The sequence below is a fragment of the Excalfactoria chinensis genome, chromosome 24, assembly GCF_039878825.1.
Source record: "Excalfactoria chinensis isolate bCotChi1 chromosome 24, bCotChi1.hap2, whole genome shotgun sequence".
Taxonomy (NCBI): domain Eukaryota; kingdom Metazoa; phylum Chordata; class Aves; order Galliformes; family Phasianidae; genus Excalfactoria; species Excalfactoria chinensis.
Window position 1 is genome coordinate 444,498 of NC_092848.1, and position 25,970 is coordinate 470,467.

Consider the following 25,970-nt stretch of genomic DNA (forward strand, 5'->3'; position numbering starts at 1 on the left):
CCGGTGGGTGCCCGGCGCGGGGTTCGCTCCTTCTGCCCCGGGATGCGGCGGAGCAGCGGCAGCGACGGGAGGGGGAGCAGCAACTGTGTGACGGCGGAGCGCAGCTCGGCTTTATTTAACCGCTCAGGAAAGCAAACTGCTCCTTTTCATCCTCTCCTATTTCTTCTTCCCCCCTTTCGCTCCCCTCTTCCTTCCTTTCGCTCTCCTCCTCCTCCTCCTCTGGTTTGCTCCTCTCCTCTTCACCCTCCTCTTTTCCATCTGGTTCACTGAGCTCTTCTCTCTCGTTTTCTGGTTCCTTTTCGTTCTCAGCATCTTCGTTTTCCCCCCCTTGGTTCTCTGAGCTCTGCTCACTTTCCCGTCCCCCAGAGCTGTCGTCTTCTGCGTTTTCACCGCTGAAATCTGCGGGGGAGGAAATGAAATCGGAGAGTAAGTTGGAGCACTGAGCGAGGAGAGGAGAGGAGAGGAGAGGAGAGGAGAGGAGAGGAGAGGAGAGGAGAGGAGAGGAGAGAGCTTTTCCTTCCACCACCCCGGGAGGCACGGCGGGGTTACCTTGGAGAGCGTGAGCCTCCGCTTCTCTCTCTTTTTCTTTCAGGTCTTCGATGAAGCTTCTGCTCACGTCATCCAAGGCCTGAAAAGTGATGTGGCTTCTCACTAAAGGCCCCACACGTGCACATTGCTCCCGTTTCCCTCTGAGCTCAGCTGTCACTGCTTGCTCCTTTCCTGCCTTCACACTGCACCAGTTCCAGCTGCCGACACCTGCACCAAACCCTGCAGGTTTCGCCTCTCCCTCCCTGCTGTTTCCTTCCAGCAGGACAACAGGTGCCGGGTCAGCTTTGAGCCCCCGGAGCAGGTCTGTGCTGGTGCTGTGCCCGTTTGCAGGACGTCACCCAGCAGGTCGGCCTCCTTACGGCTCTGCCCCACCTCACCGTGAGCCACTTACAGCAATGATGGCCTTCTGAGCAGCATCGCTGTGGACGAGCTTTGCCTTCTCAAGGGCTTTCTCAAAGTTTGTAATTGCAGAGTGATAATCCTTTAACTTTTCTGTAACGAACAAATGAAATACAAAGAGATCAGCTGTTAAGCAGGAGAGGCAGGCAGCTTCCATCAGAGATGCGCGGTGCCACCCATACCTTGTGCTTGTGCCAGCAGCACGCTGGCGTGGAGCTGCCACTCCGCATCCCCCTCCTCCAGCGCTGACTGCAGGGATTTCTCTCCGTAGTTTTGAGCTTCTTCAGCCTTCCCCAGCTCCAGGTAACAGCGACCAACCTCGTGGAACAGCCACGTCTTCTCCAGGCTGGATTTTGCCAATGGGATTTTCTCCTCCCAGCTTTAAGCAGAGAGTAAGAAAGGCAGATTTTACCAGGTGTCCCCCACGTGCAGTTATCATTTCGGTCACTGAATCTATAAGCAAAGAGCTCCAGTTGCTGGTATGAGGACATTCACAGCTCTCCTGCTATCACAACAGCCCAAAAAGACAGCATTTAATCCAACCCCAACTCGTGCCTCCCTGTTACTTTACGTACGCGTCGATGGCTTGCTGGAACTTGCCGATCCTGGCGTAAACTCTGCCAATGTTGTCGAGGGCTCTGGACACCACGTCGGGGAGATCGCTGTGGAGAAAGGGAAAAGCTGCAGTGGTTGAAGCAGCCTCATTGCTGACGGCCTGATCTTCAACCCATGTGCATCCTGTAGTGCTCAGCATAACGCACAGGGTTGAGAAGTAAGGAAGAGTAAGGGAGCAATGTCGGGCTGGAGGTCATAAAACCAAAGTAAATGTCCTCATTGCCAGCCTTGGTGCGCCGTGATGTTGTGTGTGTTACAATGAAAAAGCTGATGGAAGGGAGCAGCGGTGCGGCGTTGTTTGCTACGTTAACGGCCACCAGAGGGCGGATGCTGCTCGGCAATGGCACCTTCCTCTGCCTCTTTTCCTCCTCCGTCAGAATTTCTCAGCACTTACTTCTGCCTGGCGAACTCCAGATCCATTTTGTGGCTTTTCAGGGCTGCCTCCATCTGCCCCATCTCAAACTGCGCGTTCCCAATGCAGCTGTGGAGGTTCCCAATCAGCTCCTTCTTGTTGGGAACTTCATCCTCTGACCATCCTTGTATTGTTTTCAGCACACGCTCTGCTTTCTTGCAGCTCTCCTCAGGGCAGTCTCCAGTCAGCACTAAGGACAAAGAGGGGAATTCAGTGCTGGTGTGCAGGCACTGCGATATGGGGAGGTAAGGCCAGCAGTCATGTAACCCTCAGATAAAGCCTGGGAAGGGTCTGAGCTCCTCATTCCACAGGCATATCCTACAATCCTTCACCCAGTCTGCAACCTACTGCTGCTGTGCATTAATACTCGTGCTGCTTCTGTAGTCACAGTCTGCATTTGCTGCAGCAAATAATTACAAGCACCAATCGTTGCTCTCTTACTGTTTCCAGCCAGGACACGCACACATATCAATGTCCTCCATACTCTTCACAATGTATCTGGCCACCTCGGCTGGTTTGGGTTTCTTCTCTCGGATCCATCTCTGCTGCCTGAGCTTGCGCTCCCTCACACGGGCATAGATGGGCTTCTGCTGCTGCCAGAACTCAGCGCGCCTGTCCAGGTAGGCAATGCCACCCAGAACCACGTCCTGCACTTTGACCCCCTGCTTTGTGATGCTCTTCATCAAATCTGAAAACAGGAGGGAAAACAGGAGAGCATCAACGTATACAATGGATGAAGCTTCAGTTCACTGGGCTGCTTGTGAACCATCTGCTCTGACAGAGAGAGAACTGGGCATTCAGCTCTTTAATGCTCCTCAGGATGGATGTGATCAGGAGAGAAGGGGGGGGGGGGAAGATTACATGGAAATCACCTTTCTGCCTATTCACTCACTGCAGATGTCAGAGGAGCTGAACATCACACCAGGAACTGATTTGATACGATGCTGTCTGTGATTTCCTCAGCACAGATTGCTGTGACTGAAAGCAGGGAGCATTTAAATGTAGCTCCAAACACTGGGTTTGGCCCCAAAAACACCTGAACTCTGCCTGTCTCTGACACTGCCAGCACTGTGAGCTCCGAGACAAATGGGATTGTAATAAGAAGATGAAAGAAGGAAAGAAGATCCTGCTCGGGAGGAACGTTTAACTGAAAATGGTGGAAACCTTCATCTTTGAGCAGCTTTTCTAGGTAGGCCTTGTCAGCATAGAGCTCTCCCAGAAGCTGCCGCTCTGTTTTCTGACTCCTTGCAGGCTCCTGTTTCTTTGTGGACTTTTGATCCTTGCTCAGTTTGATTTGCAGTTTCTCTTCTGCTTTTTTGCTCTACAGCAAGAAAGAAAAATAAAGTAAATGTGTTGGGATTGTTGGGGGACACAGGAATGATCAGCAAGGCCCGACTTCCACAACTGCTGACCTCTGCGTAGGTCAAGGTCCTTTAAGTAAAAGCAAGAAGTCAGTGTCTCACAATGAGCTTTTAGGCTCCTGTGTGCAAATGATTTTCACTGCAAACTACCCAGAATTCCAGCTGAGAGAAAGAAAGGAGCTTTCACTGCACTGCATTCAATGGGAAACGTGGTGTGGCATCTCAGAGGAACAAAGCGATGCTTCAGTTGCAGAAATGAAGCAATTGAGAAAGTGTCCATTATCAGAAAAGGGAACGTCAAACAGCAGGTAAAACCAAAGTAAACACTGTGGGTAAGCGTACCCTGCTCTGACCTCAGCACTGTTACTCATTAGCCTTTGATGGGTGGTCAGCAGTACCCAATAGGAACATGGTCAGGCTGTGAGTGGACTTTCAGATGGGGCTGTTTCCCATTGCTCTTCCCTGCCCTTCTGCTTTCTCCTGTCTACTTTGTGTGACTTCAGCCCCAGCTGCATCAAAGGCAGGTGCACTAAAATCCTCAGAATGGATTTGTTTGCTTCACATGCCCAGGATGAGCTTCCCTGGCACAGCCGCGTCCCCCCCCACCCTGCTGCAGAAACCACTGATCCTCTGTGCCTGTTTCAGAACCTAACAGTGTTATAACGACTTTAATTAGCTTCCAAATCGAGAGCTCTTCACACTGTACCTCTGCCTGCCGGCTTACAAAGCAGAGATCCTCTTTGTTCTTCAGTTTAACTGAGGATGGACCTGCAAATACAGAGAAAATACTTGTTACTGCTCTAGAAGTGCAGCAGAAACCTTTAGAGTTTAAAATGGACGTAAATGTTCTAAGCTGAAAACGACAATACATTAGCAAACATTTAGAACTAATGCTAATACATTTCCTTGCTTCTTTTCCCCTGCATTGAGGAGCTGCCAAACGTTTAGAACACCTCGTGGTTTTTGTTCTGTTCGTTTGTATACGGTCCAGATGCTTGAAGGCATTTAAAGCATTCAGCTCAGCACGTCGAGCATGGCAGGTGTTTCCACAGAGAGCTGTGAGGGCGTCTTGGTGTTTGCACTGAGCTGAGAAAGCAGCAGTAACAGAGAAAAGCAACAGATCTGGAAAACTGCTCGATCATCTGCCTTTCTAAATGACTGTCACACATGGAGGAGCTGCAGGCTTTCACGCAGCTGGGACGTGAAGCCAATCTGCACTACTGCAGGTGGGCTGCAATTCCAAAAGCCATTTCAAGGCGAAGTAGCTGCGTTATCTGCGGGATCGAGGCCGGTGTGGGGCGTGCAGGCAGGGTGTGTTCCAGCTCTGTGACGGGACAGGCTGCTGGAGGATCCACCTGAGCAGTTTCTGACTGTCCCAGCAGGTTTTGCAACTTGCCAGCTGTGCACAGGTTCTCCTTGCATGTGATAAGCCACTCAGCCACAGAGCCAGCCCCGGCTGAGTGTGTGTGTGCGTGCAGGTGTTGGCCATGCTTGCTGCATGTGAGAGCACTGCTAAGAGAAAAAGCAAGGGAAAAGTTTTCCATTTGTTTTGAACATGGGCAGGTCCTTGGCCTTTCCTGTCTCTTGCAGGACTCAGTTCTCTGATTTACGCCAGAAATGATGAAAGCAATGCTCCATTGCAATAGTCCACAGTTTCACTGCTCTTATGCAATGTAAACTGGAGGAAAACCAGGATCTCAGGGAGGCCCGTCTCAGGTGGGCAGATTTCACTATAAACGTTTTAAAGCCGGGATAAGGATCTCAAAATGGATTCTGTCATCAGTAAGGAGGTGTGCTGCTGTGTCCTTGTTTCCATGGTGACTTTAGAAGTGTAAGTGCTGGGGTCATAATTCACTCCTGTAATGATCAGTTATCAGATGCTGCAGGTGAACGGGCATTCAGACAAAAAGAAAAGGAGAGAGAAGGATGGGATGTGGGCTTTTTGGTGCTTCTTGGTTTCAAATGAGGATGGCTACAGAAGCAAAGGAGCTCTGCTGTTACTTGGCCCTTAGGAAGATGTTAACAGCCATCAGCTATTAGCAGCTGGTGACAGAACACCACCAACAGCCTGAGCTGTGCCTGCAGGCACCATGAAAGGGAACTCCTTACTTCCAATGCAGTTGATGATCGCCTCGTGGGATTTCTGGATGCCCAGCCTGAACTTCTGGAGCTCCGGGCGCAGTTCGGAGCCTCGGTGATAGAACACCAGTGCAAATTCAAAGTCCCCCATGGTGTACAGCGTCTCGGCTTTTTGGTAAAGGCCCTGGAGTGACATTGAAAGGGGAAACAAAGCAACAAACTGCTTCAGAGCCTCCAAGCAATTCCCCTTCTGGGTAGAAACAAAAGCCCTACGCTGCTGTTTTACCTCCGAGAACGTCTTGTCGTTCTTGAGAGACGCCTCGGCATCCTTCAGGGAGTTCTGCACGTCTCCGAGCTTCAGGTAACACTGCGAGCGGGCCACCAGGCCGTGCTTGTCCCCAGCCCTCAGCTTCAGCGCCTGTAAGGGCCGGGAGCGCAGAACACGCTCAGATCGGGGCGACGGATGAGGCCAAACCCTCCCCATTCTCCTCCACCCCCCCCCCCCAGGCCGCGGCCCCCACCCGGGCCCTCACGTTGTTGAAGCAGGCCAGAGCCTTGCCGTACTCGCCCCGCCGGTACAGCAGCGTGCCCTCGGTCATGAAGCCCGGGAAGGTTCCGATCGGCAGAACGGCCTCCGCCATGGCGAGCACGACGCCGTCGCTTAGCAACGGTTGCTGGGCAACCGCGGCACTTCCGGCACGGCGCGAAGCCCCGCCCACGTCGTGACGTCACCGAGGCACCGGCGCGCCGCGACGCGGGAAATGCGGGCGGTGCTGAGCGGGTCCTGGCGGGGAAACGGGCCCGGCCTGGGCGGTGTGAGTGAGTGTGCACGGTAGTGAGTGTGCACGGCAATGTGTGTGTGCACGGCAATGTGTGTGTGCACGGTAATGTGAGTGTGCACGGCAATGTCGGTGTGCACGGTAATATAAGTAAGTGTGCACGGTAGTGAGTGTGTGCACGGTAATGTCGGTGTGCACGGATAGTGAGTGTGCACGGTAATGTGTGTGCACGGATAGTGAGTGTGCACGGTAATGTGTGTGCACGGATAGTGAGTGTGCACGGCCGGCAGGGCAGAGCGGTGCGGGCCGGTCCCGCTGTCGGGGCTTCGCAGCGTCTCTCGCGGTTCCCCGCCCGCTTTGCCCGCACCGACACAACCCGCCCGACGTACGGGATCCGGGCCGGCTCGGGTTCGGTTCTCGGGCTGTTCGCAATCAGCGCTGGAGGCACAGCCGGAATCCGCCCCATATCGCTCTATACCCGCTCTATATCCGCTCCGTGTCGCTCCGTGTCCCCGCGCGGTCCCGGCGGCCCGGTTGATGGGGGCGGGGCGAGGGGCGGAACTACGACTCCCACAAGGCCGCGCGGACGCGCCCCACCGGCGGCGACCAATGGGCGCTCGAGCGCCGCTCAGGCAACGCACACGTGGCGGCGGCGGCAGCCAATGGGCGGCGGCGGCTCCCGTAGGCCGATGGGCCGCAGCGAACAAAAGGCGGCGGTGGCGGCGGGGCGGGCGAGGAGCTGGTTGCGGAGCGGCGGCGGTTCGGCCGGGAGCAGGTGAGTGCGGCGGGCGGAGCGCCGGGCCGGGCCGGGCCGGGCCGGGCCACTGGGGGCTGCCGGGTGGCGGGGAGCGCGTGTCCGGCCTGGGCGGGGGTGTCCGCCCGGCCATGAAGGGAGCTGGGCCCGGCCGCCACCATGGAGCCCATGCAGCCCATGGAGGCGGTAGAGCGGCGGATCCCGGGGCGGTGGGAGCCGCTGCTCTGCGCTCCGCCCTGACCTTGAGGCCGCTGCGCCGCCCGCGGGGAGGTTCGTGTTCGGTAGAGGGACGCGGGATCGGGCTGCCGGGCGGACACGGTGCCGGTGTTCAGCAGGAGCCGCTCAGAGGAAGCGCTGCTGTCCGTGAGGGCGGAGGCGGCCCCGGAACGGGAGCAGCCCCGGAACGGGAGCAGCCCCGGAACGGGAACACCGCCGGCTGTGCCGCCTCCGGGCTGGGAATCCTTCTGGCGGCTGAAGGCCGTCCTGCCTTCCCTGTTCCGTCCTCCCCCTCGTTCTCCGCGGGTGGCTCTGACTTGCAGCCCCTTTGTTTGCTACCGGCAGCGTTGGGAGTCCCGTTCCTTTGGCGCAGGGTTCACGTTTCCCTCCGTTAAGCTCCGTTTGTTGTCTGGCAGAGCATCCAACGACTGAAAGCTTGTGTCCATTCTGAGTGCGTTGCCTGCAGCTCTCTGCAGTTGCTGAGTTTCCCCAGTTGTGTTTGGGACTTGGGCTGTCGCTCTGCTGTCTGATGCTGTTATCCAAACCCCGCACTGTTCTGCACAGGGTTTCAATGTGAGCACGCTGTGTGAGCTGCCATCCTCCCTCCAGCTGCTCGCCACAGCCCCGAGTCCTGCCCAGGTTTGCTGCCCATCCCCCCCGTGATGGGGAAATAAACCTGCTCAGAACCTCTCAGTGTTTCAGGTTAAATCGGTTTTTAAAGGTAGGACTCTGGATATCCCATTTCTGGCACCAGGGGTGAACCAACATCTGCTCTCAGTGAACCTGGCCGAAATCAGTTTGTAGTTTGCTATTTGCTATTTTCCTTGGCTGCACTTTAATTTCTGAAGGCTCAGATCTGTAGGGATGGTGTTCACCACCTCAGCGAGTGACAGCAGCTTGCATCACGCCAGCCCACTGCCAGGAGTTGCACAATGTGCAGCACTGAGGCTTCTTGACCCATGAAATTGGCTGCTGTGGGGCCTCCCCTCCGGAGCCCCTCTGCCACCTGATGAACGCGTGTTTGCCAGGTGGATGCTGACGTAACTGTTTGTGCTGCTGTGGGCAGGAAATGTTGGCTGCTCTTGAGCTGTGTTAATAAATGACCTGGGATGAAGGGAGGACGTTGCTTTACTGCATGGCTTAAAATCCTCAGGAGGAGGGGAGAATGAAATCTCCACCGGGGTGGGTGGGATTGCGTTTCTCCCCACGTTTGGGTACGATTGCGGTTGAATGATTTGGATCTAAACCAAATCTTTTACTGCCCCAGGCGTGCTGAAAACCAGCACTCATTTACGTCATTGGCTGCGGATGATCTTTAGGGAGGTCTCTGACTTGTTGCAGAGAAACTGTTTGTTTTAGAGCCTCGGTAAACGAGCACACATCATCTGTGGAGATCACTCACACGTCCGCAAAGAACTCACTTTTACGGCAATCTTCTGGTCAAACCACAACCAGGTGAGATTCCGCTCAGCAGAGCTGCAACGTTGGAGACCTGAAGTCATAGAACTGCAGGTCAGCCTTAATGAATGACTTGTGAACAGAGCAGTGTCTTGGGAGTGAGTCAGTGGGGGAGAACATTATGTTATACTCTGTATTTGGTACAGGGAAACAGATCTTCTCTTCCACCCCACCCTGCTGTGCTCCAGAGGCGCATCCATCACATTCCTCAGCATCAGTCAGGGCTGCGTGCTGCAGAAAAGGCCCTTTGGGATGGCTGAGCCCTGCCCCGCTGTGGGGGAGCCGCAGGGATTCTGTTCCTCAGCTCAGCAGCCAGAGCTCTGCTCGGTGTGTTTGCATTGCAGCTGGTAATGAGGTCTGCTGTGCTTACGGCCCTCTGGCTGATGAAGGACCTACACATGCACAAAGGGATCGGAATTGCTGATGCCCTGTAGGACCTTTATCTGCTGATCTTTTAGCTTAACAGTTCAGCAGACTGAAGTGATTTGTTTCATGCTGTCTGTCCCGTGAGATAGGCTGAGTTGGAGCAATGAAAAAACAGTATGAGGGATGTGATTAAAGACTTGCTAATGCATTGGGAAATGCAAAACGTGGGCTGTTCTCCTGCCATGGGACAGCCAGCATGACACACACACACAGATCCTGTTGTATTCATCTGTTCCTACCCAATAATCATCCAGGCTTTCTCTTTTTAGTACAGCCCAGGTCACTGGGTCTGCTCTCTGCCATTGCAGACAATTATGTCTTGGTTGCTGGAAGACTGAAAATTGCAGTCAAGGGTTTTGAGCACTACGGTACAGATGGCTCAGTGTGATGTGTGTGCAGCTGTGAAGGCAAAGGCGGTGGGATGCTGTTTGTAGGAGCTGAACGTCTGTGCCTGTTTGCAGAATAAGGTGTGTGTTTTACAGCCCAACATACCGCCGTGTTTAGAGCTTCGGACAGCCTTTTTCTGTAGCTTTTGGCCAGCTGTGTCATCAAGCCTTTGGTCAATGCCTCCCTGGTGCACAGATGGTCCCTTTTAATTAAGAAAAAAGCTGTCTCAGAATAATGAGGTGAAATTGATCCATTATTAACAAAAGATAACTGTGAACCAGCTCTGCAACCAGCCTGAGATTCTTCCTAGTTGCATGCAGCAAACTGTAGCTTGTTTCTAGTGCTTGCACTATTCTGCCTCTTGCAGATCCTTCTCTTTTTGCTAAAGGTTCAGCAGTCGAACAGATCTGCTAATGCTGTAATTTCAGTGCAGTTGCAGCACAGCTTGCACTCCTGTGGCCTTTGCAGGGCAAAGAGAAAAGGACTTGGCAGCAGACGGGGTTTTGTACAGCGAATATCTGGCTGCTCTTTAAGCAGTGCAGCCGGATCTGCAGGCCACTCAACACGCAGGATCTTGATGTGGCTGCCCATCTCCGTTTGCACGTTACGGGCTGTTTCTTTGTGAGGCCGCTGCATGTTTTGCTTCTGGTCTGGCGGTAGTTGCTGTTAGACTTTGTTGCCTTTTCTTCCTTTCAGGATTCCTGTCCTTTGAGAAAGCTGAGCTGGAGAAGCACTTTACCATCAGTGTGTGTGTGCCTGGCTTATGGCCAGAGCTGGGGCATCTACTTTGTGGCAGCGCAGACAGTTAGTTGCCTTCAGTGGCTTGTTCTGATACTTTGTTTTCTTTGGAATTTAAGCAGCTTTTCGTTCCCATGGTCGTGCCTTTCTGCTCAGGACAGCTCCTGGGAGAGCTGCAAAGTTTGTTTCCTGCAGCAGGGCTGTGCGTGGGGAGCAATAACAGCCTCCCATCACGATGCAGCACAAGCCACTGCTCAAGCCTCTGTCAGCAGTGACCCCTTGGCAGAAGTGCCCTCTCCTGATGGCTTCTCTGACCAATTGCTTTTCGATCCAGTCTAGGCAGCCATGTCAGCCAAAGCCATCTCCGAGCAGACGGGGAAGGAGTTCTTGTACAAGTACATCTGCACGACCTCTGCCATCCAGAACCGCTTCAAATATGCCCGTGTCACCCCGGACACCGACTGGGCACGGCTCACCCAGGACCACCCCTGGCTGCTGAGCGAGGTAAGGGCTGCGCTGTGCCTGCCTGGGGCTGGGACAGGGCAGGGCTCACTGTGAGCAGAGCTGAGTGCTTGGGGCCTTCCTGAAGGGCTGGTCATAGCTGCTGCCCTGCAGTGCTTGTAACCCTGCTGAAGAAACCTAATACCCTCGAGGCAAAGTTTATCACCTTCAAGAGGGCCTGATTATCCAAAAAACCAAACAACAACAAAAACTTGCAAGCTAGGGATAAGTCTGTTACCTGTGGACAGTGTTCTGATACTGGATGCTGCTCAGTGTGGGGCTCTGCAGAAAGGGAGCAGCTAAATGCCATCCAAACAGTTGCATTGAAAGAGTTAGTTCACAAAAAAACCACAGCAAAGCACCACCACCAAAACCTTGAACTGATGGTGACCTCAGGCTCTGCTGATGGGGTTGTTCATTCTGAGGGGAAACAAGGCAGCTCTCCTCCATGTGCAGAGCTGGGAGGAAAGGGAAGGCAGGTGTGTTGTACCAGGAGATACTTAACAACTGTATCACAGTAGGCACAAAGCAAGGGACTGAAGGGACACAGTGAGGACACTCGCTGTGTAAAGCTTGCTGAATTTTTTGCCTTGCCATCTGCAGAGAATCTCTCAACCAAACTGACTTTCTCATTGTTCTTTCTCTAATCCCTCTTGCACAATGCTGCAGCGTTTAGTGGTGAAGCCAGATCAGCTGATCAAGCGGCGTGGGAAGCTGGGGCTGGTTGGAATTAACCTCACGCTGGATCAGGTGAAGGTTTGGCTCAAGCAGCGTTTGGGCCAAGAAACCACGGTGAGTGGCATTCAGCAACAGAAAGGCTGCAGGCATTCCTCTGTCCTGCAGGGGTTGGAAAGCTGTGCCTAAACAAATAGGAGCTGTGCATGTGAGCCTCCTCCTGGTAAATAGGCACCATTAATGACATACAGTGGTGACTTGGTGCCCCTGCTACCATCTGCCATGAAGAGCCGGTGTAGTTCAGCAGGAGTTGGCACAGCTCTGCAAATGCCTTTTGCTGGGATATCAGCGGCCGATAGCTCGAATGGCTGCGATTAGTTGGCGTAGCTGCTTTGCTTTATTATCTAAGGAGGTTTTAACAAGATGAAGTATAAAAGCTGTCATAAAATTGTCCTCTTCCTGTAGCCAGGCAGTGTTCTGGCTGATTGCTGGGTGTTACTTCAAGTCATTTTTTTAGTGTGGTGCTGTCTTGTAATATTTATTCTCCTGGGAATGCTGCTGCAGTGCTAATGATAAAGAAGTGCCTGCCATCCCAGCTGCTACGTGTCAGGAGTTCTGCTGCTTCAAGAGAACGGTGGCCTTGCCCTGCTGTGATTGATTTGCTGCTGGCTCCAGCATCGGGCTGAGCCAGTGAGACTTGCCTGAAGGCCGTTACGAAACAGCGGGCAACTGCATGTGTGTGCCTCCCATCAGAATGCTGGGTGTTGAAATGGCTGTTGAGCACGATGCAACAATTGCATCTAAAGGGAAGCCTGTGCCAAGGGGCTGTGACCAACCATGTCGGTTCCTGAAGCAGTGTGCTCAAGAGCAGTGATACCTACCACAGCCATGTCCCTTGTGCCAGGACACTTTGGGTTTGGATGGCAGGAAAGCACCTCTGCGGGTTCCTGAGACCTTGCTGTAGGGAAGATTGGTTTGCCTGGTAACATGATGGAAAGATGTTTAGGAGGAGCTGATTAACTTGGGGTAGTGTTAATTCTTTAAGCTTGCCTTCTGCTCTCACAGATGTGGGTACTGGACAAGTATTTATTGGTGTCCGCCTTGTTTTCTGTCTACAGATTGCTAATGCAAAGGGAATCCTGAAGAATTTTCTGATTGAGCCCTTCGTCCCCCACAAACAGGTTGGCAAACCAATGAATGCATTGGAAGTCCTTCTCAGTCTTCTTTGACTGGTGTGTGGCTTAGATGGTTTGACACAGTGGCAAAAGCAAACGCTGGGGAGTGGGTTATTAAACTGTCAGTGGTGCACGTTGTCAGAGCTGCATGCTGGCACAGCGTTAGTGCCTGCAAAGAGTCATTAATAATCATGGCTGCTCTTACTCCACTGGGAGAAGGTTACAAATCACAGCAGAGGGATCCATTTGGAAGGCAGAAAGCAGCTCCTTGGATCTCCCATCTCACTTCATGTGGGATGTCTCAATTTGTGCTGGTGAAATCTTTGTTCTGTGCCATGGTTTTGGGAGGGGTATAATTACCTTTAGTTGTGCTTTCACTGCACCAGGAAAGGATCCTGATGAGTGTCAGTTGTGTAAGATGGGAGCGTTTTTCTCCAGAAATAGAAAATGTTGCCCCTGGATGAAGCTCCCTGGGAGGTGTCTGGGCAGTGCTGCTGCTCCTTGGAGTGCTTAGCAGTCTGCTCAGCTTCCTTTCCTGGTGCTGATAAAAGCACCTCTTCATCAAGGCGCTTGCTGGGTGTGACTGCTAATGCTTTTGCCTGGGTCTGTGGTGCAGGAGGAAGAGTTCTATGTCTGCATATATGCTGCTCGGGAGGGAGACTATGTCCTCTTCTACCACGAAGGAGGTGTGGATGTGGGAGATGTTGATGCCAAAGCTCAGAAGCTGCTTGTGGCAGTGGATGAGAAGCTTAATGAGTCGGATGTGAAGAAGCATCTCCTGCAGCACGCGCCAGCAAATAAAAAGGAGTAAGTATGGATCAGATGCCCGATTCCCATGCCTGCTCTTGGCACAGCCGGCCACCCAGAAGCTCATCTTCTCTTCAGTGCAATGTCTGTTTGCAGTGCCGCCTCCTGAAACTTGTTCTCCTGCTCTTCTTGCAGCTCTCAGCAATCTCCTGTGAATTCTAATCCTAAGCTCTTTGACCTTAGCTGAGCCTCTTGTGACACTGAGGATGAGTGAGTGTTCCTGATGCTTTCAGCCTTTGTTTGACAGGAGCACTTCTCAATCTTCCTAAGTTTTGACCTCTGAGGAGGTGGAGATGCACGCTGAATTTTGATCCTTGTGTCTTTGTAGAAGCCTGTCTCTGTCGCAGTTCACTGCAGTCTGTTCCCCATCTCAGCTAAGGAAGCTCAGTTCTGACAAGGATGCAGGTCTGTCAGTAAGAGACAGGGTGCAATTCTTTCTCAGGAAGATGAGACAGACTGAGCAGCTCCGTGACAGTTGCTCACAAATGTGTTCTCAGCAGAGTTTGGTGGAGTGTAATGAGGATGAGTCATCAAGGTCTGTCTTTCCTTGAGTCATCATCCAGGCTTCTTCCAGAGAGGATGAATGAGAGTGAAATAAATTGGTACAAAGTGGATTTGAGGCCAATACAAATGAAGCACAGCGGGCTGTACTTCGTATTTGGCTGCTTTAATGAGTTTAATCAATTAAATTGTTTGGTTTTTTTGCAGCATCTTGGCTAGCTTCATCTGTGGTCTGTTCAATCTCTATGAAGATCTGTATTTCACGTACCTCGAGATCAACCCATTAGGTAAGCAGCACTTTTGGGACCCTACGTGTGGGACCTGCTGTTCATCTGTGCTGAAATGCTGAAACATGTGGGTTAGCTTTCACTGCTGTGTGCAGTTCATGACAGGGGCGCGTGCAAAGCAAGCACAGAAGTGGTTGTGACTTGTCTCCGAGCTGTGAATTGAATGAATGTGAAATGCAAACAGCTTGGAGGCACTGTCCTGTTATCTCGTTTCCTGGTGCAAACAAGATGTTACCTTGAAATGGCTGGGAAGTCAAAGTGAAGCACATGAGAACTGCTCAGTATAAAACAGCACCTGAAGTGGGTCACTATGATCACAAGTTTGTTATTAAGTGGACTCTGTTTGCTAAATAAATCTAAACGATGTGGAGAAAGGAGAATAAAGGGGGCCTGGCTATTTTTTAATGAGATTTGATGTTTGATTTTATGAGCAAACCAGTAACGTGTCCCTCTGTACAAAATGCAGCTAATCCTGATTTTTTTTTCCCCCAAATGCAGTAGTGACCAAGGATGGTGTCTACATCCTCGATTTGGCTGCAAAGATTGATGCAACTGCTGACTACATCTGCAAAGTGAAATGGGGGGATGTGGAGTTTCCCCCTCCTTTTGGCAGGGAAGCCTACCCAGAGGCAAGTAACAGCCTGTTCCGGCTCAAATCCCTCTCTTGGGGGCTGCAGGATGAATTCTTTATTGTTTGCATGCCCGTAGCAGTGAAGCTTCCCTCTCTTGTAGGGTTTTGCTGCTGTGCTTGAAGCACCTGAGTCTTCTTTCTGAGTTGTCAGGGTTTGTACTGCCAGTTGCAGTAACTTCATATGTAGCTTCTCAGTAGCTGTAATGACTGTTGGAACTCTCTTCCTGATTGTTCTGTTACTTATTTCAGGTTCTGCTGCTCCTCCAAATGATTTTCCCTGATTCTTTTTCATTTCATTAATTACAATTATGCATCACTTGGAAAAGGTTTTTGTAACGTGGCCAAAAAATCCATTTAGTTATTGCTCTCCTTGTAGCTTGCTGGATGCCAACACTTAACTCAATTTGCACTTAAATGTATTAGTTCAGTGTTTGTCTCTCTGAATCATCCCTCTGCAAGTCACTGTGAAGGTTACTGCCTCAGTGAGAATCTTAATGAGCTCCAATAAAGTGCTTCACAACAGGCAAGTGCCCTGTGACACAGGAATACCACACTGAGCCAGATTACAGCTCTCTTGGTGGTTACATTCCTAGCTGCAGTATAGCCAGAAGGAAAGGTAGCCTTGGGTGTGTTGGGTTTGGTTTTCTGTGCTTCCTTTGGTCTCGGTCTGCAGATGAGGTCAGAGCAGAAGTTGTGTTTGCAGTCCTATTCTTTCCTCAGCTCTAGCAAAGAGATGTGACAGCTCTGCACGCCCAGAAGTTGGGCCCAGCACCTCTAACACTGTGGTTTAAACAAAACAGCATGCAGGTATTAGCCAAAGAAAGCCAGAAAGACATTTAAATAATGCCTGTTGCTGTGTCTGCAGGAAGCCTACATTGCTGATCTGGATGCAAAGAGCGGAGCCAGCTTGAAACTTACCATTCTTAACCCTAAAGGCAGGATCTGGACCATGGTGGCTGGTGGTGGTGCCTCTGTGGTTTACAGGTAACGTAACAGGGTTGGGGTGCAGGGGGTGTTGCAAAGGAAACGAGCCTCTGGAGAGGTGACTTTGTGCCGTGACTGCCTGGGACCTATTTGGAATGAAGATGCTGTGCAGGTTTCTTCCTAGGATGTGGAACGCAGTGTCACTTAGAAGTGATAATTTGACTCTGGGAGGTTGAGTTCAGCTTCTCTTCCACCTGGAAAGAAACAGAGTGGCTGAAAGCTCTTCATGTTCACGTGGTTGCTGTGGCAGTTCCCATTGCGTGTAGGATGTATAACAAGGTTAATCGTGACTGGCACCAAGAGAACAGCTTTGTTCCCAGTGGATAGCCTGGCCTCCCACAGTCTGCTTTCCCAGAAACCTGGGATGTTTTAAGGCCTTTGTAGTGAGACAAAAATGGCAAATAATCTCTAGAATTCTTTCTTTTCTTTGACAGTGACACTATTTGTGACCTGGGGGGTGTGAATGAACTGGCTAACTATGGTGAATACTCAGGAGCCCCAAGTGAGCAACAGACCTATGACTATGCCAAAACGATTCTCTCCCTCATGACACGAGAGAAACACCCTGAAGGTAAGAACTGGAACTGGGACTGTAATCAATCAGCCAGGATGTACAGCTCAAAGTACATGGGTGTTGTAGATGCTAACGAGGCTGAGAAACTAAACAAATCTGGACTCTTGCTACGCTTAGAGCTACCTCAGAGTCTTAACATACTTTTGCCTTCTGAGTCAAATAGTGATGGGCTTCTGTTAGCTCCTGCTTTGGGGATAGTTTGTGTTTTTCCACATTCCAAAGAGCACAAATGTGGTTGAAGAGATTCTTATCAGAAAGGTTCTTGCCTGATGCAAAACTCATCTTCCAGGCTCTGTTGAACACAACCTACTGCAAACTGTTAGTCTGAACCACAGCGCTGTTTGTCTCCGTCCTGCACTACTTCATGGTCCTAATGTAGGTCCACCGTGTTCTTAACATGTTCTTAATGCTGTTTGGTTTGTGCTTGTTTTTTCTCTTAGGCAAAATCCTGATCATTGGAGGCAGCATTGCGAACTTCACCAACGTAGCAGCCACTTTTAAGGTGAGACTATTGGCAGATGCCCGTGATTGGCAGCATTCTGTCCAGGTCATGTTGTGACAATTCTGACTCTGCATCTCTTGCAGTGTTAATGCAAGTGTTAAGGTGAGGCTGCCCATCTCACCTGTCCTTGGTTTCTCTCTCAGGGCATTGTTAGAGCAATTAAGGACTACCAGGGCCCTCTGAAAGAGCATGAAGTGAGGATCTTTGTGCGGAGAGGAGGCCCAAACTACCAGGAAGGATTGCGTGTCATGGGAGAAGTCGGTAAGGACCGTCCATTTTCTTCAGTGTTGTTTTCATCTCTTTTTTTTTCTTCCATCTGCCTTGTCTGGAGCCTTTTTGAGGTTAAATACTTTGCTCTGGCAGATGCAGGTTCCTTTTCCTCTGCCTAAATCCGACTGTTCTTGTATGCACGTGCAGGGAAGACCACTGGGATCCCCATCCACGTCTTTGGCACAGAGACTCACATGACTGCGATTGTGGGGATGGCACTTGGCCACCGACCTATCCCCAACCAGCCACCCACTGCGGCCCACACTGCCAACTTCCTCCTCAACGCCAGCGGCAGCCCCTCGGTGAGCTCCTCCCCCCCCTCTGTGAAAGGGAACGTTTGTGAGGAGCCTCCTGAAAGCAGCTTCCTCAGTCTGAAGGTGTCAGAAACAGATTTCAGCCACTGTCAGTTTGTGCAGCTCAAAGCTTGAGGGGAAACTGCTGACTGCTTGTGTGAGCTTCCAAGAAGGGCCCTGTGGTACTCACTGCGCTCATGCAGAAAATGTGACCCTTCAGTAACAAGAATGTGGCTCCTGTACCTGCTGGGAATGTGGTCATTTAGGAGTTTTCCCTCTTGACTGAAATATTTCCATCTCAAAACCGTTTTTCTTTGGAGGGTAGCATAGTCAAGGCAACCATCTCTTGTTAACAGCCTTGGAAATTGATATTGGGAAGCCTTGTCTGGTATGCTGTCCTGTACTGACTTGACTTCTGAATCTTTCAGACTCCAGCACCAAGCAGAACAGCTTCTTTTTCTGAATCCAAACCTGATGATATTGCTCCTGCCAAGAAGGCGAAGCCAGCAGCACCTCTTGGTAAGTCCAGAAATGGTTTCCTGCAGTTCGATTCTGCTCCAGAAGAGCACGGACTTGACTAAAGCTTTTTCTGGATACAAACAGAAGCGATATTTGCAGTTCCTGTCTGCCTTTTTAAGTGCTTTTAGAATGCCGTCCCTTGCTCCTACACAAGGGGATTCGAAGCGACCTTGGTACACGTTGCAGCTTTCTGGATGAACCATCTCCAAACAGCACTGAAAACCATCTCAGTTCAGTTGGAGCTGAGATGCAGTAATGAAACATTTAGGATCTGAGGCTCTTCTATGTATGTGTGGTGGAGGGGTTTCTTTGCTTTTTTTGTTGTTGGTAGTTTTTGTTCTTAAGTTTGTAGGAGGCTTCTTTAGCGTGGTGACGTGCTTGAGCTTGGGGGGCCGTCTGGTATTGTTTGTTGGAAGCCTGACTGGGTAAGAGCGTGCTGTACTGGAGGGAAACAGCCGGGTTGGGCAGGGACAGGATGTGGAACTGTTCTGCTGCTCCCCTGAATGTGAGGAGGTGGAGATCTCACCTGCAGCAGTACAACGTGGTGACGGAGGGGATTCAGATCTGACTCCAGTGAAACACGGCACCAGAACAGAAATGCTGCTCTCTTAATCACGGTGCACAGAGTTTTTGCATGAACGGTGCTTTGAAAACATGAGTTGTGGAGCTCGCAGTGTGGAGAACGCTGGATTCGGATAGAAATTAGAGTGAGGAGTGCTGTGCTTCAGTCTGCTTGTGGGATTTTTGTGTGCTTATTAACGAAAGCAAAACCCAAAAGCCTCGAGAGCTGTGGGGAGGAGGGAAACTGCAGAGCACTGTGCCACAGGTTCCTCTGTGGGCTGACAACAGCCAACTGTGTCATATTGTTGCATGAGTGATTCTCTCTTTAACAGATTCAGTCCCAGCTCCAAGACCTGGTACAGGTAGGACATGTGTGACTACCTGAGTGTGTCTGGCCTTGCTGGCAGCTGACTTTTCAGTTTTTGTTGCTGTTTTTTCTCTCCAAGATTTTGCAGTGTTGTTTAGTCCTTCCCTTCCCTCCAGCATATTTAGTTAGTGCTGCATTTCAGTTGTTCTTGAGGTGCAGATCAGATTCCTTCTCACAAAAGAAGATTTTCTTCCTGAGGACGGAGGGACAGATTTCAAATGTTCCCATCCCAAAACCACTGAGAGGAAAACAGCCCTGTACTGTGAATGCCAGCACTCACTGAATATTTCTAAGAACTGATACTTTGTTCTGAAAGGAAACATTAATAGAGCAGATTCTGTGCTTATGAGCCTTGAAGGGCACAGGAAAGTCAATGAATGAAGTAAATGTTCTCGGTTCAACAAGGCATTAAAGCTTGTGCCCAATGAAATTACTGGGACCTTAAGCAGTAGCTCAATGCTAGATGAGAGTAAACTTCTGAAGCAGTCAAAGTTTCCAGTTATTTTCCCTACCATAAGAGTGGAGATGAGCAGAACGAGACTCTCATTTTTCTTTGTGTAGTTTTGGACAACCAGTATCACCTTTTGCATCCTGTGTTTTCCTGCAGATACTGTTATTATTGCTTGTAGGCACCTGCAAGATGATCAATTGAAAGGGTTTTTGTAGGGTAGGCAGCTTCCTCAATTCACGTAGCAGTGCATCGTTACCATGAACGTGTTGTGTTGGAGAAAATGGTGACTGATCTCTTGCTAATGCTGGGAAAATACCATCTTATTTGTTCCCTCATGCTGACTATCTTTGATTCAAAGCCGAAAAGAAATCAGTTGTAGACTGACTGAGGTCAGCAGGTGGATCAGCTCAGAGCTGGTTTTAAAGTGGCCTCTGTATGGAGTCCAAGGGCAGAACTCAACATCTGGCTGTGACAAGTGGCATGAATGCACTTTAAGCCAATAACTCATCCTCGCTGGCTGAGCTGTTGCCTTTCCTGTGACTGTCCCTCAAAGCCGAAGTTTTGGGCTATGAATAAATTCTTAGAGCCGTTGGGTTTGTGTTGGACCCTGATACCAGAAAACTGAAAACAGAAGCTGAGCGCCGTAGTGCTCCTTTGCTCTGTCTCTTTCATTTCCTGCACTTTGCTTTTTGTTTCCTACCATCGTACTGTGGCACCTTAACAAATGCAGGAGTCAAACCTCCCGTGGTTCTCGCAGATTGGAGGCCGTGTGCGATAAGTTTCCTTCCTCTTCAGCTTTGCAGAATAAATCCACCTGGGAGCGATGCGAGGAGGAGGCGTTTCTCGCTTCACATCCCTCCTGTCTCACAGCAGCTCCCAGCCTGTGATTGTGCCCTCGTCCATTTTGTGAAACCCCAAACTTGGCCGCTGTGTTTGGAATCCTGGGCAGAGGAGGATGATGCTGCTTCGTCTGCAGCTTCTTCCTTAACTTGGGCGGTGTGGTTACCGCATCCCGCAGCTCAGCTGTTGGATCTAGTTTGGAGGGAGGGGGAATATGCTTATCTGGGCGACTTTTAGCAGAGTTTCAGCTTTTATTTTGCACAGATATTCATTTTTCTTTTTTTTTTTCCCCTCAATCTTTTTCTGAGCAGGTAAAGCTACGACCCTGTTCAGCCGTCACACCAAAGCCATCATCTGGGGAATGCAGACACGAGCTGTGCAGGGAATGCTGGACTTTGATTACGTCTGTTCCCGGGATGAACCGTCTGTAGCTGCCATGGTTTATCCGTTCACGTAAGTAGCCTGTGTTAACAATGTTGTTTTTCTACCTGCATCCCTCAGTTAGGGATTCAAGGCATTAAGTTAAATTCATTTACCTTCCTCTTCCTCCCCTCTCTGTTCTGTAGTGTAGTTCTGCCCTAGTTCTCATCGCTGCTTTTACACTTTCTCCTGTGCTCCCCTCCTACCATCAGGTTGGCTTTGCAGGCTGCTTCCTGCTTCCCTCGGTCACTGATTTCAGGCTGCTCCGAGTTATGCTGCACAGCTTCCATCGAGCTGTTTCAGGTCTCACGTCGTGCTCTTGCAGTCACGTAGTCGCACCAAATTATTGAAATAAATAAATCCTGCTGCTCTGATTCTGACCCTCTCCTATATTGCAGTTTCTTAGCAGGCAGGAGGTGTGCAGGTCCTTCACAGGACCCCACAGCTGACAGGTGTAGAAGTTGATGCTTCAGGTTGACTTCAGGAGGACCTGAGACACGATGCAGAAGCAGTTCCATTGTGCCTCGTGTGAGGGGTGGGGAAGGTCTTCCTGTTGAACAGAGCAAGTACTGAATAGAAAAGGAGCAACTGTGCTGGCCTGTTGAGACAGTGAGATGAGAGCACAAAAGGGAAAGGCTTGTTTTAACTTCTGTGGTATTTACAGACATCCAGCATAGCTGAAATCTAATCAACCTCCATCCTGCAGAGAACTCTGCCTCTCTTGGCCATTACTTTGTGCTGTTGGTCTGCAGCTCTGATGATAATTGCAGCTCTGTAATACCTCCTCAACAAGTGCAAACCTCAGGGTACTGAAATTAACTGCAGGTGTAGCTACTTCTGTAGATGAGTAGCAACCCCTGCAGTGTTGCAGTCACTTATTGAGGAGAAAGCCAAGGGATAAGACGTTCAAAGCTATCTGTTAATCATCTGTTTCTGCTTGACCTTCTGGAGCAAGCCGAGCTGGTAAAGCCTGAAATGTTCTGTTACAAATGTAACAGTGTAGAAACAGCCTGTAACTCCGGACTCCTAAATGACCCAGTCCAGACTTCAAGGAGTCCCAGTTCATCTACCACATGTAGCAGGCAACACATAGGAGCTTCCCCTGGTGCCTCTCCTTCAGCATGCAGAGAGCAGGGGGGTGGTTCCCCTGCAGTGGAACTGACTGCCCCTCGCATTGCTATCCTGGCTGTTGGCCACAGATACTGGTTTGTTTTCCCCAGCCCAGTATTTGTTCCAGTCCAGTAACGCAGCTTTGCATGTATCTCATTCATTTCTCTCTCTGTGCCTCATTCTGTCTTCCAGCTTGGAGTAGAATTAAGGCTCTGGTAACTTCACTGTGGGAGAGCTTATTCATCTTGCTGGATGCCTCTGTCCCCATTAGCCCGTCTCCTTCCATACGCTGCTCTGTTCTATACTCTGAAGAACCTTCTGCTGTTAGTATGGTCCCTCCCCACATATACTCACTTGCTAGTGAGTGTCTCCCAGTCAGTCTTGGTGTCTGAGAATTGGGGTTATTAAACTCCTCTCTATCTGCATGCGTTGTATCCCTTTAAGGCTTCTGGAAAAGCAAGTCAGGGCCTTTTCAATCTTCCCCTTTGTAGTGGTGACCACAGGCAGAAGTTCTATTGGGGCCACAAAGAAATCTTGATCCCAGTCTACAAGAACATGTCTGATGCCATGAGGAAGCACCCAGAGGTGGATGTTCTCATCAACTTTGCATCTCTGCGCTCTGCTTATGACAGCACAGTTGAAACGATGAATTATCCACAGGTGAGTGAGGGACCCAGAAGAAACTCAAGAACAAAAGGCCACGTAAGCATGGTACTGCTGCTTCTGGCACAGGGTACCAGTGTTTCTTATGCCATGATGTTATAAGCAAGTCAGCTTGGTCTCCTGGCTTCCAAGTAAATACCTCAGTTCTAACTCCTTGTGAACTCTTGAGGATGCTGGAGTTGTAGAGCGAATCCTAGCGCTGGGCTTGCAGGTGATAAGAAAAACTCAGCACCTCTGTCTGAGAGTGACTGGTTTTGTTTAAAATACAGCACTGCTCCCTGATGTACAAGGGGGAGAAAACATCTAAAGCACCCGCTGAGGCTGCTGAGAGGATCACAGCGGGTTATGGATCTGTGCAGTGAGCTTTTTTTGTATGGTAACTACTGATGGCTCTCTTTGTCTTGATGCAGATCCGCACCATTGCCATTATTGCTGAGGGCATTCCAGAGGCACTGACACGGAAGCTGATCAAAGCAGCTGATAAAAAAGGAGTCACTATCATTGGGCCTGCAACTGTAAGGACTGATGACCTTCCTTTTGTCCGTCCTGTCTTAATCTTCGCATCAGTTTTCCCCGAAGGATAAAGTGTATCTCTCCATCCAGTTTGTAGCCATATGAAGTGTGTGTTAGTTGACTATTTGAAGGTCAGGTTACTGTGTTTGTTCTTTGCATAAGCACTGACAGGAGGCCATTTTACAGAGATGTTTTTAAGTCTCCTGTTTGTTTTAAAGGACTTTACATCTTTCTGTGGTTTTCTTGTAGGTTGGTGGGATCAAACCAGGTTGCTTCAAAATAGGCAACACGGGAGGCATGCTTGATAATATCTTAGCATCAAAACTGTACCGTCCTGGCAGCGTGGCTTATGTTTCAAGGTCTGGAGGAATGTCCAATGAGCTCAACAACATCATTTCCCGAACCACCGATGGGGTCTATGAAGGGGTGGCCATTGGAGGAGACAGGTAGGAGTCTAACAAAGAAACTGCTTTCAATGTCAGTGGATGGAAGAAGCTTTTTGAACCACCAGTGATGTGGGAGTGAAGGGCAGGCTGGCTGTTAACTTGTCTCATGAATTTTCCTGAAAGAAATCAAACTCCTCTCATTCTTCCTTGTTTTCTCCCCAGATATCCTGGTTCGACTTTTATGGATCATGTCTTGCGCTATCAGGATACCCCAGGAGTGAAAATGATCGTAGTACTCGGGGAGGTGAGTGGGACCGTTTCTCTGCTGCCTGAGAAAGATGCTTTCAGAACCGCATAGTTGAGTTTGACCTAATAGCAAGAATAAATAATAAGTAGCAGCTACAATTAAATGGCAGCTGTGCAGACTTATTAGAAATCTAAAGTTTTCTTTCATGCTTCTTTAGTCAGAAGAAATTGAGTACATTCAATACAGCCTCACTTCAAAGATAAATTGACTTTGTTTTGAAACTGAAGCTGTTATTCAGTTGGAAAGGACCAAAAAGTGTTTCCATGTGCATCTCAGAGCTGGTTTCTAAGCTTCTGAATGAGCTCAGCAATGTTTCTCTCTACAGATTGGAGGCACAGAAGAGTACAAGATCTGCAGGGGTATTAAAGAAGGCCGTATCACCAAGCCAGTGGTGTGCTGGTGCATTGGCACTTGTGCCACCATGTTCTCTTCAGAGGTATGTGCAAAAGCAGGGCTGTGCTTATTTGTGACAGGAGAGGAAACAAGCCAGCTCCTTCCACCTAAGCCATAGCAGATTAGCATGCAGAAGTATCAATAATAAAAGCTTTTTGTGCTTCTTTAGTTTGCCACTGGAGGCTTCCAAAGAATTCAGCATGTTCATAAATGCATCCCGAAGATCCCAGAGCAGGCAGCTAGATGCAGTTACAGCCAGGAGTTCTCTTAGGCCAGATAAGGCAGATTGTGTGGTCACTGGTATTCCTGCGACCAGTTTCCTGTTCAGTTGTGCACTGTTTTACAGGTGAACAGCTTGCATTCCATACTGATGTCACTTCTGCTGTTTGTAGGTGCAGTTTGGCCACGCTGGGGCTTGTGCAAACCAGGCTTCTGAAACTGCTGTCGCAAAGAATCAAGCCCTGAAAGAAGCTGGTGTGTTTGTTCCCCGGAGTTTTGATGAGCTGGGAGAGGTCATTCAGTAAGTTGTGTTTGAGCAGGTGAAAGCTACTGGGCACTGACCTTAAACTGATAAGGAATACAGTCCTGCTTGGTACTTCTGCTCATTCTGGGTTCTCAAGGTCTAGATAAGACTATCTCAGTTGGCACTCAAAAGGACTTAAGTTAATAAGAGGATTCTCCCCTAGGTCTGTCTATCAGGATCTCGTGGCGAAAAGAGTAATTGAGCCAGCTGAGGAAGTTCCTCCTCCAACCGTGCCAATGGATTATTCCTGGGCAAGGGTGAGCTATGCTACTTCACTTGATTCCTGGTTCCATTGGCTCCAGATGAGATGTTTGGTATAATTCTGGACACTTAAAATGATAATGGTGTTGGCTCGGGGTTACATCTTTATAGTGTTGTCAGTGAGCTTGCTGACTGCGCTGGTTCTAGGCTGTGGAGCCTGTCCTGAAGGCAAGTTTAAGTGCCCTGCTGCCCCTTGTTTCTGAAGAGGATTGTTTAAGATCCCATCTTTATGCTGTGATTCTAGGAGCTGGGTCTGATCCGCAAGCCGGCGTCCTTTATGACAAGCATCTGTGATGAGAGAGGTCAGGAACTGATCTATGCTGGCATGCCAATCACTGAAGTCTTCAAAGAAGAGATGGGAATTGGAGGGGTTCTGGGCCTGCTCTGGTTTCAAAGGAGGTGAGGCAGCTTTTGTGAAAGCCCAGACCCTTCAGCTTGAAGTTCATACTGCATGCTCCACCTTGGGGATGAAGATTTCTTCTAGTTCCACTGGTCTTGTTTCATGTTCTTTGATTACTGGCTTATTGTAGTTGCCATTTCAACCCTGGGGGCTGTGAGGAGTCTGCAGATGTTTGCTAGCCAGCCTGCAGGGAGCCCTCGGAATGTCACGTTCTTGCTGCCATCACCTGATCATGCTGTTGTTAGAGATACTTTTGGCACCAGCTGGAATGCCTCACTTAACAGAAGTGCAGCCTGGTATTAATCTGGGTGCTGCTCTCAGGGACCCCAGAGCTTACTGAGCAGTCAGATGAGTGTGTACAGACTCAGATTGCCAAATGACCCTCAATCCTGAGCTAAATAGCTCCTGTGGAAAGAGAATAAATTCGACTGATCTCTGAAAAGGCAGGTACTAGGATGCACTGATGGCTGCATGGTGCCACTGCTCCCTCTGTCTGAAGTAGATGTTACTGCCCAGTCTGACGCTGAGCATCTCCTTGCTCTGCTCTCTTTACAGTAAATGACTTCAGACTCTCTCTTGCTCAGGTTGCCAAAGTATGCCTGCCAGTTCATTGAGATGTGTTTGATGGTAACAGCAGATCATGGGCCTGCCGTCTCTGGAGCCCACAACACTATTGTCTGTGCAAGAGCTGGGAAAGATCTTGTTTCAAGTCTCACTTCAGGCCTTCTTACTATTGTAAGTACTGAAGATTCTATTTTGTTATGCATTACTCAGTCCTAGATTTATTGCCAGTAAGCCAGGATTTGGAACAGCTGCAGAGCCACTCACTGACCCATCCGTGGTCTGAATTTCTGCTAAATTCTGTGCTAATAGCTGATGAAAG

General features: G+C 50.0%; 2 protein-coding genes and 1 long non-coding RNA gene across 7 annotated transcripts in view; 2 read left to right on the forward strand and 1 right to left on the reverse strand.

Moving 5' to 3' along the window:
- Nucleotides 1–115: 115 nt before the first annotated feature.
- Nucleotides 116–7,463, reverse strand: ODAD4 (outer dynein arm docking complex subunit 4). Of its 2 annotated transcripts, none has more exons than XM_072356758.1 (12): nucleotides 7,190–7,463; nucleotides 5,702–5,833; nucleotides 5,446–5,599; nucleotides 4,043–4,104; nucleotides 3,140–3,296; nucleotides 2,439–2,663; nucleotides 1,958–2,165; nucleotides 1,524–1,610; nucleotides 1,131–1,327; nucleotides 941–1,041; nucleotides 550–628; nucleotides 116–399 (listed from the first exon to the last, which is right to left on the reverse strand). In XM_072356758.1, the coding sequence occupies exons 3-12, from the start codon at nucleotides 5,564–5,566 to the stop codon at nucleotides 116–118; spliced, it is 1,521 nt and encodes a 506-aa protein (XP_072212859.1). In that variant the 5' UTR covers nucleotides 5,567–5,599; nucleotides 5,702–5,833; nucleotides 7,190–7,463. The 2 variants fall into 2 exon arrangements, with proteins under 2 accessions (XP_072212859.1, XP_072212860.1); XM_072356759.1 differs by lacking the exon at nucleotides 7,190–7,463 and adding an exon at nucleotides 5,949–6,095.
- Nucleotides 2,085–2,982, forward strand: LOC140262425 (uncharacterized). Its single transcript, XR_011905831.1, has 3 exons — nucleotides 2,085–2,220; nucleotides 2,426–2,595; nucleotides 2,873–2,982. It is a non-coding gene; the product is annotated as an uncharacterized lncRNA (long non-coding RNA).
- ACLY (ATP citrate lyase) overlaps nucleotides 6,138–25,970 on the forward strand; it is a 22,040-nt gene continuing 2,207 nt past the window's right edge. The window contains exons 1-23 of one of the 4 annotated variants that reach the window (XM_072356749.1): nucleotides 6,138–6,230; nucleotides 10,508–10,677; nucleotides 11,344–11,466; nucleotides 12,468–12,530; nucleotides 13,141–13,331; nucleotides 14,040–14,119; nucleotides 14,618–14,748; nucleotides 15,616–15,734; nucleotides 16,169–16,305; nucleotides 16,749–16,810; nucleotides 16,954–17,071; nucleotides 17,228–17,382; nucleotides 17,802–17,892; nucleotides 20,423–20,564; nucleotides 22,133–22,301; nucleotides 22,715–22,819; nucleotides 23,067–23,263; nucleotides 23,426–23,507; nucleotides 23,836–23,946; nucleotides 24,296–24,423; nucleotides 24,590–24,683; nucleotides 24,932–25,086; nucleotides 25,672–25,822. In XM_072356749.1, the coding sequence (XP_072212850.1) occupies nucleotides 10,519–10,677; nucleotides 11,344–11,466; nucleotides 12,468–12,530; nucleotides 13,141–13,331; nucleotides 14,040–14,119; nucleotides 14,618–14,748; nucleotides 15,616–15,734; nucleotides 16,169–16,305; nucleotides 16,749–16,810; nucleotides 16,954–17,071; nucleotides 17,228–17,382; nucleotides 17,802–17,892; nucleotides 20,423–20,564; nucleotides 22,133–22,301; nucleotides 22,715–22,819; nucleotides 23,067–23,263; nucleotides 23,426–23,507; nucleotides 23,836–23,946; nucleotides 24,296–24,423; nucleotides 24,590–24,683; nucleotides 24,932–25,086; nucleotides 25,672–25,822 (2,763 nt within the window). In that variant the 5' untranslated portion in view covers nucleotides 6,138–6,230; nucleotides 10,508–10,518. Of the gene's footprint in view, nucleotides 6,231–6,844; nucleotides 6,970–10,507; nucleotides 10,678–11,343; nucleotides 11,467–12,467; nucleotides 12,531–13,140; nucleotides 13,332–14,039; nucleotides 14,120–14,617; nucleotides 14,753–15,615; nucleotides 15,735–16,168; nucleotides 16,306–16,748; nucleotides 16,811–16,953; nucleotides 17,072–17,227; nucleotides 17,383–17,801; nucleotides 17,893–20,422; nucleotides 20,565–22,132; nucleotides 22,302–22,714; nucleotides 22,820–23,066; nucleotides 23,264–23,425; nucleotides 23,508–23,835; nucleotides 23,947–24,295; nucleotides 24,424–24,589; nucleotides 24,684–24,931; nucleotides 25,087–25,671; nucleotides 25,823–25,970 lie in introns of those variants that run through there. The other 3 variants (XM_072356748.1, XM_072356746.1, XM_072356747.1) reach the window with 3 other exon arrangements.

Coding starts and splice junctions, on each gene's coding strand:
- ODAD4 (XM_072356759.1), bottom strand. CDS start 6,056: ATGGCGGAGGCCGTTCTGCCGATCGGAACCTTCCCGGGCTTCATGACC. Junction 3,297..4,042: donor TTGTAAGCCGGCAGGCAGAG/GTACAGTGTGAA, acceptor TTCTTGCTGTAG/AGCAAAAAAGCAGAAGAGAA. Junction 1,328..1,523: donor TTCCAGCAAGCCATCGACGC/GTACGTAAAGTA, acceptor CTCTGCTTAAAG/CTGGGAGGAGAAAATCCCAT.